The sequence below is a fragment of the Gymnogyps californianus genome, chromosome 4 (assembly GCF_018139145.2).
Source record: "Gymnogyps californianus isolate 813 chromosome 4, ASM1813914v2, whole genome shotgun sequence".
Classification (NCBI taxonomy): domain Eukaryota; kingdom Metazoa; phylum Chordata; class Aves; order Accipitriformes; family Cathartidae; genus Gymnogyps; species Gymnogyps californianus.
This window is the reverse complement of record NC_059474.1, coordinates 16,151,621-16,164,084: the sequence shown is the minus strand read 5'-3', so window position 1 is coordinate 16,164,084 and position 12,464 is coordinate 16,151,621. Positions and strand designations below refer to the sequence as shown.

The window sequence follows — 12,464 nt, the reverse complement described above, 5'->3', positions numbered from 1 at the left end:
CTTCATGTTATCTCTTAGGCATATACTTGTGATATTCTACAGTGCTGGTTGTAAACAAATGTCTGAACCCTAGAGATTAAAATTGTTGCTTGTCCCTAGAAATGGACACAGTTCTCATAAAGACGTTGGGTTTTGTCATTTGCTTTTTTTGCCTCTAGTTTGGAAGTGGAAGAAAATTTAAAGAAGAAATTGTTACGTTTGTTCACTCAAGGCTTCAGTCACTAAGATCCATTGCGGGGGGGAGACATCGCTAGACTTAGTAAATGCTGAATGAGGCACTTAACCTTCTTTCCTTGTAAATAGGAGAAAGTCTATTATTGGGGATTTTGTGATCTGAGACTGGGTATCTTTGTGATCTGAACATCTGACCATATTCATTACTTAAAGTTGTCTTTCAAAGCTTAAACTTCAAAGTAAGGGGTGTTTTTTACTAAAGGCCCTGTTTATATGAGAACGTCACCAACCTGTATATTGGGATAACTAAGATATTGACTGTTTAATAGCACTTGCTCTACTGTTACAAGATGTAGCCTGTGCTATATGGCATTGGGAAAAGGAATGCACAAGATACAAAGTTTGGAGTTCTTGTAAGACTGAAAAGATGTGGGATATATAGGGTAAGCCAGCAGCATTTGTGAGACCAAGTGGTAAGAGTTGTTGAGGGGAAGGGGGCAGAAGGCACTGTGTTCTCAGGCATGCTTTGTGCCTGAGGCCAGCCACAGACAGTTTTGTATAATTGGGATTTGTCTTCTTTCTTTTCAGCTATATCAATGAATTTCATAACGGGCAATGTCTCTTCCTATGAAACCTGCCTCATCTATATTTTTAAATTGACAAGTACTACTTCTGCCACTATCACATTGTGAAGTTAGCAGCAATCTTTGTATTATATTGCTCAAATGCTATATGTCAGTTACAGTAGCTAAAATATTTTTGTCCTTTACTTTTAATAGGAAAATCAGCCTGTGATAGTGAAACGGAAAAGGGGAAGGCCTCGTAAATACCCTCTTGAAGCTGTACAGCCTGGTGGTAAGTAGTTCATAATACCTGTGTGGAAGAACAAGGAAAATAGTGACATTCAAGTTCTGAATTCATATTTCTTCCCTCAGGTGGGGAGTCAAAAGCTGATATGAGCACTGGGAATGTAAGTGCCTTTATTTTGTTTGGGTGCATTTAAACACAGTAATTCAAGAGCCATTTATCTGTTTAACAGTTAACAGTATTTCAGAAACATCTTATAGAAAACTTGATAATTGAGTTCAGTCTAAGCAGACAAAAACTATTAATAGTATCTCCTAATATAACTGAACTTTGTAAGCAAAATATATTATTAAGTCAGAACACAGCAAATAACCTAACAGGATCAAACTTAGTACAACATACTTAATACAAATCTAAGTGTTACACCTGCTAGCAATATACTTGTAAGCAGGGTGAAATTCTGATTGTGTGCACATGTGTCTTTTAATTTGTGCTGGGAGTAATTTTGGCCTGAAGATCAAGGGTGACTTTGTTTCAAAAACTTGAGATTTTTTTTCTCTACTGAACCTATCGTAATAATAGCTCATAGTAACTCTTAATATCTGTAAAATAAAGTATTGTGTAATGCAGTTGTATTATCTATATTACAATGTGTACAGTTCATTCAAAAGATAGAGACACGCTGGTTAGTAACTTAAGAGCTCATGAAACATACCTCTGTCTTTTAAAGCTCAGCAATATCTTAATTTCTTAACCCTCGTGGAGTACATTCACTGCTAAGAAAGTATTCTGTTGGGAGTGTTTCTGCAATCCAGTTGGATTACAGCACAGGGTAGTAATGGATCAGGCATATTTGTGGAGTATAACTAGTTGGATTTATTCTGGTGGAAGACTCCTCTCTTGTTGATTCTGACATACAGGAATTCCCGTTATTGCATAGAAAAGAGGTGATTTTAAAAACTAAGTTGTATTGAAACTCATGTTTTCTGCCTGCTTGCCTGGTGAGGTGCCAGCTGGCATGGGTGTCAGAAGTCTTGGGAATTTACCTAGGCTATAGATAGCAGGAGTTCTCGTCCCTGCTTGTTCTGTCCTCGCAGCATTTCAGGCAGCCCTTTGAGTCTTGTCCCTTCTACAGGTCTGGTGGAGTTTTCTTTCAGATTTCCTAATCTTTCCTAATTGCTTTTTGTTTTTTTCCCCAGTATTAATTTAATGAAATGTAATTTGAACTGGTGTGGGTTTTGGTGTTTGGTTTTTTTGTTTTGTTTTTGGGGGGCAGTTGGTTTGTTTGTTTTTCAAATAGGAATTAAAACTAATTTTTAAATCCCCCTCAGAAATAGATATACCTTGGCACCCTCAGTACTGGAACACAATCATCTTGTTCTAGTTCGACTGTTTTAAAGGTCTTGTATCTCTTAGTGGTGACTGATTGGTGTGTCAGTCAGTTACAGGCTGGCTCCAGGAGGAGCGATATCTGCCCTCCACCTGAGATAATGGTTCTGTAAGGTGAGATATTATCTTTGCATGACAGTTTCCCCTAGGCTGCTTTGAGAACATGTTGCTACTTCAAAGGAAGCGTAGACATCCTAGTGTAGTCATTCAGTGATGAAAGCAACTGGATTTTTTTGAACAGTCATCACAGGAGATTATGTAATTATACATAGTTCTTTCTGCATTCTGAGTAAATACAAAATTCTGGTGTTTTACAATTCTGCAAATCTGTATGTGTGATTACATAAAGTGACTGCACTAAACTTTTTTTGTATTGTTGATAATTAAGTCTTCAGAAGTGTATTTGACTGAAACTGCTTTTAACTTTGTGTCTTTTATTGCAATGACTTTAGTGTCAATTAGGTTACTGAAACTGCTATGACTTCTTTTGTTTATGGGCTGATTTGACTCATTTCAAATATTTATCATAAATGGAAACATGCATGCTGTTAAGAATGCATTTAAGAAACTGTTAATGCTGTTAAACTCAGTACAAACTTTCTGTATGCTCATTAGAATGTTCATGCTTTCTAGATTTGCAGATATGTTCTATGACGAATGGGAGCAAGTTTCTGTGTTTATGTAATACAATCCTGAATTTTTCTGATATTCTTTAAAAAACTCTTTTTTTTAATTTCAGCTGCAGTTTCCTATCTTTGCGAGTAGAGGAAAAACACCTCAAACAGGTAAGCAAATGATATCTGCTTTAACAAATAAAACAAAAGATGGAAGAAATGGAAGAGAGTTTTCAAGAAAATCACATGGGTGGTCCTAAACATCATCCCTAGCAGTCAGTATTATCAACATGTGAAAACATCCGAGTAAACAGAACAATGAAGACCTGTCCCGAATTCCTACTGAGTTTTTAATATTAAAAAAGAGCAGCTTGATAAGAATTTATTTCAAAGATGCAGCAGCACTGCTAAGTGCTGAATAATGCATTGCAGAATATACCAAATAATTTGTTTGTGTGGATATGCACATGGCAGAGCTTCAGAGGCAGGTAGGTACCCCATCAAACTGGTTCTTAGTGACTGTTTTCTATTTCTGCTTATTTCCTTTCATACAGCAACTATCAATCACACTCATTACATTAACTGTTTTAAAATACATGTGGGAAGAAATTTCAAATTTTGTTCAGTTAATTGGATTATCTGTGGATATGTGTCTAAAGAGCTTAGTGGTAGCTTGAGGGGATATTTCTTTCCCCTTTCACAACTGCTGTAAGATCTTTAGAAGATGATCGCTGAACTTTACTCAGAAATGTACTTTTAGTGCCTCAAACTAAAGTCAAATACAGTGAGATACTTTTCTATTTCTCTTTCCTGTTCAAACATCTGTGATTTGTAGGAGGTCAACCTTTGGTGAATTTTAGGTGGTGTAGTTAATTTTTCCCGTGTATGGAGTCTGAACTGCACTGGTTGTTTAAGTGTGTCTTTTTAATTATGGCCATTCATAAAATAGACTTTAAAATCCATTCAGGAAAGAGATGAACCTGAAAGGCAGGTTAAAAAATGGTTTGTAAAGAAATACAAACATTCATGCAACAAATCTGAGAAAACAAGTCTTCAAAACAAATCTTCTGGAGTTTCCAAAGTTTAGGTTTCTACAGAGATATTAATCTGGCTGCACTGCATGTATGGACTATTTCCTATTTTCTCTGCATTTCTTAAAATGTCAGCTTTAATCCATATGCTTCAGAATTGTCTCTGGAGGGTTAGCTGGTTGTGTGGTACTTGGTTTCTATCAACTGCAAAGAGAACAGACAAGAATGTGAGAAAGGTGTAAAAGTGCATTCTGGTTTGCTTTTTAGTCAAAAGAACAGACACCTGACTGTGTACTTAAAGCTTAATTTAGTGTGTTAAGTATCATCTCGTTTTCCAGGTAAAAGGCTGTTGATGTCACAGCGACATTAAGAGGAGTGTATAAAGTGGATGAAATATCCTGTTAAACTTTTCATCATATGTTAGCATTCATGTGAGAAAAGGGGTTGACAACCTCTGGCAGTGAAAAGAAAACAAAGTGGAATCCCTCTGTGCAGTTCACTTATTCTGGTAATTTCTGGGTGTTCTGCACAAGGGTTTGCGATAGGGACAGATTCGCATACGGAGTGGGAAGCAGAGAGTTTCTTTTCAGTCAGTACAACTCATGCAGTTACAAGACACCTGGTTTCTGAATGCAGCATCCTCCTGTAACACTGACACTGAACTTGAAACTAAAATTATTTTGCACTTATCAGCAGTTGCTGCTGTAAAGTTAGTAAGATTTTAAAATACTATAGCTTATTATTTTTATACTTATCTTGAGGCAAAAGTACTACCTTTTCACATGCTAAAGAGAGGGTTGTGTCTGTTAAGAAGGGCATTGTCTTGCACTTACATGGAGTATTCTTCAATCAAAAACCATTCTGCTACAAATTTGCCAAAACGTACCAGAATTTTGAAGTATCTGTCTTTTGAACACAACAGAACTAATAAATGTTGGTTATATGTTAAACTTATTTTGTGTAAAATACTTAATACAGTGGACAGTCCTATATTTTATTGCATTTCTTTATTGAATAGTTAAACATCTTTGCGTTTTATTTCATTTGCTTTTGTGTAAAAGTTTTTCCCCGTAACCTTGTTGTGGTTTAACCCCAGCCAGCAACTAAGCACCACACAGCCGCTTCCCTGTCCCCCCTCCCAGTGGGGTGGGGAGGAGGAAAAAAAAAGTAAAACTCGTGGGTTGAGATAAGAACAGTTTAATAACTGAAGTAAAATAAAATGCACGCCTAACTAAGAATAATAATATAATAATAATAATTGTAATGAAAAGGAATATAATAAAAAAAGAGAAATAACACTCAAGAAAAAGACAAGTGATGCACAATGCAATTGCTCACTACCCGCTGACTGATGCCCCAGCAGCGATCTGCCCCTCCCGGCCAACTCCCCCCTGTTTATATACTGGGCATGACATTCCATGGTATGAAATACCCCTTTGGCTAGTTGGGGTCAGCTGCCCTGGCTGTGCTCCCTCCCAGCTTCTTGCACACCTGCTTGCTGGCAGAGCATGGGGAACTGAAAAGTCCTTGGCTTAAGATAAGCGCTGCTTAGCAACAACTAAAACATCAGTGTGTTATCAACATTATTCTCACACTAAATCCAAAACACAGCACTGTACCAGCTACTAAGAAGAAAATTAACTCTATCCCAGCCGACACAAGGACAAACCTTAACAAAGGAACTCCAAAAAAACTTGTGTGTGAATTTTAGAATATGTTTCTGCTCTTTGAGATCTATTTTTGATCCGTTGCATTGACATTCTTCTGTTTGTTCTATCAGTCTAACTGGTGATGGGTTTAGAGTTTGTGTCGTCTTTTGTGTTGCTTTCAGAAAACAAAAATAGGCAGCAATTTAATGGCAGGGAAGAAAGGTATAAAAACTTGCTTTTGTTTAGGTTGCTTCTCTCCTTCTATTGCGAAGGATTTTTATCCTTGCAGTGTTGCAGATAATTCCATTTGACAAAGCTCAAAAGCTTTGTAAAATAATCTCTTTCTTATCATAGAGTTAGTCAGGGTAGAAGTGGTAAGCATCTACCACAAAGAGAGACCAGGTTGAGACATGGATCGTAGGGTTATAAATGTATTTTAACGTGCACAGGCCAGTCTGTAAGAAGTACGGAATTGAACAGAGAAAGTCACATAATTTGCATACAAGGTATTAGACAGGTGTTAAATATTGTCTTTTTGAGGTACAGCCATCTTGGTGCTTCACCATGGGCATAGTTAAGCACTAGAACAGATTGCCTGGAGGGACTGTGTTCTTGGAGGCTTTCAAAATTGGATTGAACAAGATCTTGAGCAGTATGATCAGATCAATTAATTTAGCCATGCTTTGAGTAAGAGGTTGGACTAGATGACCTCCAGAGGCCCCTTCCAAGCTACGTTTTTCTGTGATTCTGTAATTGGTTGACAGTAGTTAAAGGGAGAAGTAACTTTTGCTTTTCCATTAAAACAAAACAGCGTGTGCAACAAAGCAATAAATAATGTCAGTCATATAAAGCCTTACTACTTAAAAAAAAAAATTAATCATTGTCCCAGTCTCTGTATATAACAAAATATAACAAAGCCATATTCTAAATTAGATGGAGACTTTAAATGTTTTCTGAGCTTCTGTGATGCTTATGCAAAGTTGCCAGAGTTTGAAAGAACTCCTTTTTAAACTGATGGGCGAAAGATTTGAAGTTTGGGATTAAGTTTTGTTCTTTCCTCTCTTTTTAGGTACAGACATACCTAATAAGAAAGAAACAACAAATGTAAGTGCAACAATTTTAATTTGTAAGTTTATAAGCAGTATGTAATGAAAAATGTCTGTCTTTTATTTAAATTAAACTGTTCTTGCCTTACTTGCTTCCATTTTATTTTTTCAGGAAGATGAAGCTGAGAAAGCAGAAATAATTGTGCGTAAAAGGGGAAGAAAGCCCAGGCGTTCTCTGGTTCAATCAGAGGAAACTGGTAAAAACATGAAACTGTGCTATTCCTAACAGAATGAGAAGATATTACTGTGCCTTTCTGTTTACTAATAGCAACAAGATAAGCTTTATTCAATTTTCCTTTCTTGAGGAAAAATCATTGAGTTACAGCTAGTGTAAATATTATGTAAATATGTGTAAATTGCTATAATCTCATGTCAGAAGTGCTACATCCCAGATGCTTCTATAAAGCCTCATGAATTTTCTATGAATTCTGGCTATGAGCTGCATAAGTAAACTATGGTGAATGTGTTAGCAAGATTAAGTCAAACAAGTGTGAATTAAAAATGTTGAAGCATAAAGGAAATGGAAAATTACTTACTTAAAATGGGATTTGTGAATAGAATACCTTTTCTAAACTAAGTGTCCATATCCTTTTGGAGGGCTTTTGGAAAGTTATAGCACATGTGTAAAATTTTACATGGACAGAAACACTGGAGCCAGAAAGAAAACGTCGGAAATTAACGTCTTCTGAAGACGAACTAAAAGAGCAGGAGGATGGTGAGGAAGAAGATGGTGAGGAAGATGATGAAGCACATTCCGGGGCCACAACTAGATCAGCCACAAGATTAGAGGCTCAAAGGTAACTGTGTGTAGAAACACCAATAGCAGGGTTTTTTCTACATTGTTTTCAGTTGTTTTGGGGTTTGTTTGGGTGTTTTCGTTGCTTGTGGTTTTTTCTCTTTTTTTTTTTTTTTTTTTGTCTAATTTCTTTGTTAGGTTGATGAGAGCTTCCCAATACTATTCTAGTACCACTGTTCTAGGGATGAAGAGACAAAAGGGGAGGTGGGGAAACTCTTAGGGTCTCAAAAGACGTACTTGAATATGTCAGAAGGTAAGAATTGATCCTGTTGGCAGTCTTCGTCCTAGTGATGTCTCAGAAGTTGAGTCTAAGGGCACTTAGTTCTGATAGGTAAAAAGGGACCTCCGACTTGACTGTGCAATTCACCATTTGATATTTGGAGGTGGAACAAGGTGAAAATATAATTTTCCATGTCCGTTTCTTTTTCCAAATATTATCAAGTTAAATACATGAATCTGGAGCACTGGAGGATTTCATTTCTAGTATGGTGATGTGCAAGCTCAGAAAGCAATCTTACTGCAAAAGACTAGTGTGGTAGCAAGAGTTCTGTTTTCAAGAAGCCTTTCTTCATCTCCCTTAGCATAGGTCTGCCTTTCTGTAGGCAAATTGAATTATAGCAGAGCTCATCCTCTTGACTTTGTTGTGGAAGCAAAGATAGATAGCAGCTTTGGGAAGTTTTAATTTATGTTGCTACCTTCCAGAACAGAATTGGAGTCCAGGCTTTGTTTTTATGTTCATGGTGAGATTTCTGTAAATTCATTGGATTTACTTCATTCCTAAGGATATCATCTTATATGTTAGCCTTGGGGGCTTATTTGAAGCACTGTTCACAATGTGCTCTTGAATTCATAATTTCAGAGCTGAACCAGAAAGTAGTTATGTAGGCTTTATTTAAATAAAAACTGTGAAGGTTTACCACTACAACTTTGCAAACAGCTTTGTTTTCGTAAAGGCAAAGGGACTTCCTTTAGTCTCACGTAGTTGTTAACTCTAAAATTGTAATGAAAGTTTAGATATTAGTGTTTTCATTCCAATTGCTTGTGGAAACATCTACTTTTTTTATTTATAGATTTGTTTGGTTTGTGTCTCAGATTTCCAGTCCTATCTTTCTAGCTCTGATTGTAACAAAGCATCTCTATCTTAAGGTGCTGCAAACAGTCTGCATTCTATAAGTAGCATTTGGGAATAATTGTGTGGAAGGGGCTGCTGCTTCATCTTCAGCATTGTTGGATTATCAGTTTTTCTGACTTAAGTAACCTGTTTTCCAAACTATGAAGTTGATCACCAGTAACCAGGTTTTCATGTTTCTGAACTGGTGGATACTGAAGCTAATATGAGTTCTTTCTTTACGCTGGATAAGCGAAGTCTCTTTTCTTCTGCAGCCTGTTTGCCTTTGCTTCTGTTGTTTTTCTGCTGGTACTACAAGCTATTTTTTTAAACATGGACACTTATGTACCAGAATTATTGCAGATTTGGAACTAGGATTTTTACTTAGTTAAATGCTAAATATTGTGTAGTAAAGTAGCCTTTTGATTCTACATTTGATAAGAAAATATACAGCTTGGCATTGCGGTTTGTGTCTCGAAGCATGCGAATGGTTTTTTTTCACTGTTTCTTTTGGCAACTTTGATTTACTTGTTGCAAATACTGTGCAGTCTTAATTTTCTGCACTTGGAATGCAAGAAGAAAGTGACTTGGTAAAAGTGTTTTGTTAGATATACATTCATCATTCTTTTGTATTACAGAAAGCAGCCCAGCAAGCCAACCACACGTGCAACTTCTAAAGGCAGCAGTCCAAGTTCAGTTTCTCCTAGAAAACGACAGAACCTAGCAGCAAAAAAAAGATCTCCAAGTGATACAAAAATTAATAAATCTCCTCCATTGACACAGTAGGTATTAAAGTTGAATCAATTTCTATTATTTGTTTTGGAAGCCACTACATTGATCCTTTCCTTATATGTAATATACTGCTTTAAAATCTGAACAGCAGTCTAGCTTCACTCTGTTCTGTTCTCTTGTGATATATAAAAGCTTTTAAAGGATTTTCTTCTGTTTATGTTTTTTCTTTTTCTTCCTTTCTTTAACATTTGGAAGACTAGAATTTTTTTCTTTCCATCCTCAGAAACCTCTTGGGAGAATCTGAAAATGCTGTTATGCAGTACTTTAACTTGAGCTGTGTTTCTTTCCTGAATGGGGGGAAGAGCAGCTGTAGTTCAAGTTAAAGCAACATATGATGACACGATTCTAATGCTTCAAAGTTCTTTCTGAGATCAGCTGATAGAACAAACTCTGAGAGTCCTTATATCAAGTTTTGAAAATATTTCCCTTTCCCTCCTTCACTGGTACACTTCTTAATTTTTAAAGTTGAGATCCCAGTGTAAAATCCCAGGGGAGTAATAAATATGATGTACAGTTGCTATTCATCTTGTAGTTTACCTGTAAAATGGGTTATATGCCAAATACATGTAGTTGTCAGCCACTCTGAAATGTGGCAAGTGTCTTCAAACTGAACCTCAGGAACATGTGTATCATGCACCGATCAGCTGTCACAGTTCACCTCGTTAATTACTTCACATGGTTATGAATGGCCAAGAGTTTAAGCCACACTTATAATTGGTTGCAGCTGAAATGCAGTGGGCTTGTATATGGATGCTTAAATAGAGATAAGGGTACGTGATGTCTGTCCTTTACTCTCTCTTGTGTATGTGAGACTTAAGCCACTATTGCTATTCTTCTGTCTTTGTGAGACAGGGTACAAGATAACGTAGTTCATTATGTTCTGTTATAATCCACAAGTCTTTCCAAAAAAAAAAAGAGGAGGAAGGAGGAGAGCTCTAGCCCCAAACTCTACATCTGGAGCACTCTCCAACATACAGAATTAGTATGCAGTACCCTGCTAAGATGTGATGGGAGTGTGCAAGGTCTCCCTATGGTCTGTGCTGGTATATAATGTTTTAGTAGTAAGCTTTTAAGTAATATATCCTGGTAATTCATCAGAGATGGACAATTAAGTTCCATCCTCTAAACAGGATTGTGTCTGACCACCCTTTTTGTTTTACAGGTCCTATCATTGTTAAAATAATTGTTAATAATGCTTTTCAGGTTAAAGGTGCCGTCTACCAAGCGTAAAAGGGAAGACAGCCCAACAGTGGTACGGAAAAAAGGCCAGCAGAAAACAGAGGAGACACCAGTCAAGAAAGCAAAACGATAATCTTTACCAGCTAGTGCGGTTCATGGAAGAGTCAAAAGAAAAAAAAACATCTGTGCTTCTATTTTTTTTTTTTTTTAAAGCAAAGGGATTTGCACGTGCTTGTTTCAGAGCTCTGAGTTAATCAATGCAGTACTTTTAAGTTACATTTTAAACAGCTTTATAAACTATTGTTTATACAGAATATTATGTACATTTATTTCAGATGAAAAATAAGTTTACTTTGTATCTGAATGAAAAACAAAGTAGTTATATATTTTATCACTGACTTGGAAAGTTGGGGTTTCCCAATGCGACATGCTAATGCAGATGCTTCCAACCCATGAGGCACCCCTGGGCCTACTAATACACTTTGTATATAAACTTGTAAAAATAGGTTGTATTTTACTCTGTGTATGAATCTAATCAATGATGGACACTTTATTTATTATATGGAAAGCATTGGTCTGTAAACTTTAGTATATACCTTAGGTTTTTTTAATTATATATTTTACATTCTATGCAGATGTCAGTAGGAAACTTCCCCTCCGCTCCCCCAGGGCTGTCTAAAACCTGAAGTTCTCTCAAATATGCTCAGACAGTTGGTAAAGTATTTTTCTCGCATGCATTAAAGTAGTTTAGCATAGTGAAAGGGACTTGGCTCCTTTCTGGTCACATTTGTGACAAAGTATAAAATTTAAAATGTAATCTTACTAGATTATATTTTCACTTGTGAATTTACTACCAACCTCAAGAAATAAATAGTATTAGGTTAGATTTATTCACAGTCAGCCAACAACACCTGGAAATGAGAAGTTTTATTTTGCAACTAAACACCTGTTCTTTCAGTATTTGTCTTTTTCAACAGAGGGACCCATTGAATCAAATGTCACTTCTCCTAACTATAGAGCTTCAGCATTTTATGTTACATTTTATACACAGGTATTAAAAATAGAACCTGGTATTATTGCCAGAATCTTTTTTTAATGTATATTAACTCTGGTAAGAGCAAATGTTCAAGTGAAGATGTATATAAAGTTAAACTTTTCTTATGATCAAATGTGTCTCTTGTTATGATGTGATGAGTTGCCAAACAATCTGAGATTATTTTAAGTGTTTTGTTGATATTCTGGTTTATAATTAAAAAGGATTCGGGGGGGTTGGAATTTTACTTTTCTTTTTTTCTTTTTTTCTCTTTTTCTTTTGTGAGGTTTTTTTGGACTTGTTGTAAGGCGGATGTTTCCGTCAGATATTCTGCTTGGTTTCTTACTGAGATTTTTATATAAAAAATTATAAAATGTTTGCCAAAAATCTGAGTTGCCATATTTTGTTATTCTTTAATTGTATTGCTGTGGAACTTGTTTTTACAAACATATTTGGTTGGAGCCATATCTATAAGCTTTACCTGATTAATGTCTTTAAATGTTTACAGGTGCTTATATTTTAGGTATATAAACAGTAGGGAAAGGACCTAACCATTTACCAGGCTTAGTACACTTATAAAAGCAGATGCACACATAATTTTTTTCCTAAGCAAACTTGAGTCTAGAAAAAGAAAACGTCTTTGCTCTGAAAATTAACTCCTTTTGATTTCTACCTTAACTCTGCTGCCATACTAATATGTACCTTGATAACATACTGCTGATACATACCTGTATATTACTAACACTAATGTTTATGCACTTCTTCATATGCAATTGTAGGAGTAGT

General features: G+C 36.0%; 1 protein-coding gene across 2 annotated transcripts in view; it reads left to right on the top strand.

Annotated features, from left to right (window-relative positions):
* BOD1L1 (biorientation of chromosomes in cell division 1 like 1) overlaps window positions 1-12,059 on the top strand; it is a 39,000-nt gene extending 26,941 nt beyond the window's left edge. The window contains exons 18-25 of one of the 2 annotated variants that reach the window (XM_050896648.1): window positions 954-1,029; window positions 1,110-1,144; window positions 3,110-3,155; window positions 6,734-6,768; window positions 6,883-6,967; window positions 7,414-7,567; window positions 9,313-9,456; window positions 10,670-12,059. In XM_050896648.1, coding sequence (XP_050752605.1) covers window positions 954-1,029; window positions 1,110-1,144; window positions 3,110-3,155; window positions 6,734-6,768; window positions 6,883-6,967; window positions 7,414-7,567; window positions 9,313-9,456; window positions 10,670-10,778 — 684 coding nt within the window. In that variant the 3' untranslated portion in view covers window positions 10,779-12,059. Of the gene's footprint in view, window positions 1-953; window positions 1,030-1,109; window positions 1,145-3,109; window positions 3,156-6,733; window positions 6,769-6,882; window positions 6,968-7,413; window positions 7,568-9,312; window positions 9,461-10,669 lie in introns of both variants that reach the window. The other variant, XM_050896649.1, reaches the window with a different exon arrangement.
* Window positions 12,060-12,464: the final 405 nt, after the last annotated feature.